This window comes from Austrofundulus limnaeus, unplaced genomic scaffold, assembly GCF_001266775.1.
Source record: "Austrofundulus limnaeus strain Quisiro unplaced genomic scaffold, Austrofundulus_limnaeus-1.0 Scaffold246, whole genome shotgun sequence".
NCBI classification, from domain to species: domain Eukaryota; kingdom Metazoa; phylum Chordata; class Actinopteri; order Cyprinodontiformes; family Rivulidae; genus Austrofundulus; species Austrofundulus limnaeus.
This window is the reverse complement of record NW_013952648.1, coordinates 215,445-216,873: the sequence shown is the minus strand read 5'-3', so window position 1 is coordinate 216,873 and position 1,429 is coordinate 215,445. Positions and strand designations below refer to the sequence as shown.

Here is a 1,429-nt window from a genome sequence, read left to right as displayed (position 1 = left end):
ATTCAGAAAATCTTTTCAGGACACCTTGATGTTTAGGGACCCCACTTTGGGTCTCGACCCCAACTTTGGGAAACACTGCTTTAAACAACACTGGCTAATCCATCCAATATGAGTCTGGCCTAATTTTTACAGTCCGGCCAACCCAGCGTTTTATTTTGAAAGCACTAAGCGGAAGTTGCGCTGGTAACCATGTCGGACTTGGCGCAGCTTCTGTGGTAACAGACTCCGAACARAAGCGACTGAAGTGCAGCAACTGGTTCGTGGCTCCGCCGGTCGGTCGGTGCAGCTGCTGGCTGACAGCTCAATAACTGAGGCGGATCCCCGCGGCTCTCCGGCTGCCTCCACATCTTTCTGCAGGCTTTCACCTTTTTTTGTTTTTTGTTTTCGTCAATGGCAAGCCCGGCTGCAGACACAGGACAGTCTCATCAGCATCACCCTGGGACGGAGTCGGCCGCAGACTCTGCGTTTCAGGAGGCGCAGAAGTGGATAGAGGTGAGTTAAATGTGGTCTTATTAGACGCAGGTGTTTAGGTGAAATTTAAACAACTGCCTCGTCATCTGTTAAAATGATTTAAAAAATAAAGAGTTTTTAAATGGGTTCCCAAAATGTTGCCTTTTAAAACTTGCACTGATAAATAAAGGCTAATCTCACTGTTTCCAGACACTGTCAGTAGGGTTTRTGTTTGAGGACCAGTGTTCAGCGGCTGTTTGCAGAAACCTGCTGCATGTTTGGCTGAAAACAATGAATGCATCATGTGGAATGGATTTTTGCCTCATTGCAAGCTGGGTGAACAGAATTCACACAAGCGACGTTTTGTTCTGAGAGAATTTCAATCACGACAGTGGCCAGGCCCCATTTTTTTATTTTGAGTTTGTCATCCTTGCAGTGAGCTGTCCTCTCCTCTCCTCAACCTCTCAAACACTTCTGTCTGCTGCTGAAATATTCATAGTTTTACAAAACGTGAAGAGTCTGTTTCAGGACTTTTTGTTAATAATTCAGTGACTAGGGCCACTTGTTTTCAGTTTRTTGCTCGCTGATTACTGACCTCATACAGCGTTTATCTTTTAAGCACTGTCCCTTTTTTATAATCTGGATTAAAAACTAAAATTCCATCTGCCGAATGCCACATGTTGAAAATCTGTTGTTGCGTTTAATTTAAACAGGAGATAACTGTATTAATCTGCAGGTAAAACTGCAGGAAAATGATGCTCAAAAACATCCCTGTTTAGTAGAAACATTGTGAATTCAAGGCATGTTTTGATGGAGTTGCAGCAGAGCAGAGTTTGTAATGAATTCTGTGCATGAAGATGACTTTTCCTTCTCATATTGGACTGTAGTTTAGGGCAGTGTTTCCCAAAGTTGGGGTCGGGACCCAAAGTGGGGTCCCGAAACATCAAGGTGGGGTCCTGAAAAGATTTTCTGAATTAAT

The 1,429-nt window shown here is 43.8% G+C and overlaps 1 protein-coding gene across 4 annotated transcripts in view; it reads left to right on the top strand.

Annotated features, from left to right (window-relative positions):
• Window positions 1-205: 205 nt before the first annotated feature.
• Window positions 206-1,429, top strand: part of LOC106525884 (LIM and calponin homology domains-containing protein 1) — a gene marked incomplete at its 3' end in the record, with an annotated part of 76,040 nt that continues 74,816 nt past the window's right edge. For 2 of the 4 annotated variants that reach the window (XM_014020260.1, XM_014020262.1), the window contains 1 exon segment: window positions 206-492. In XM_014020260.1, coding sequence (XP_013875714.1) covers window positions 391-492 — 102 coding nt within the window. 4 annotated transcript variants of the gene reach the window in all.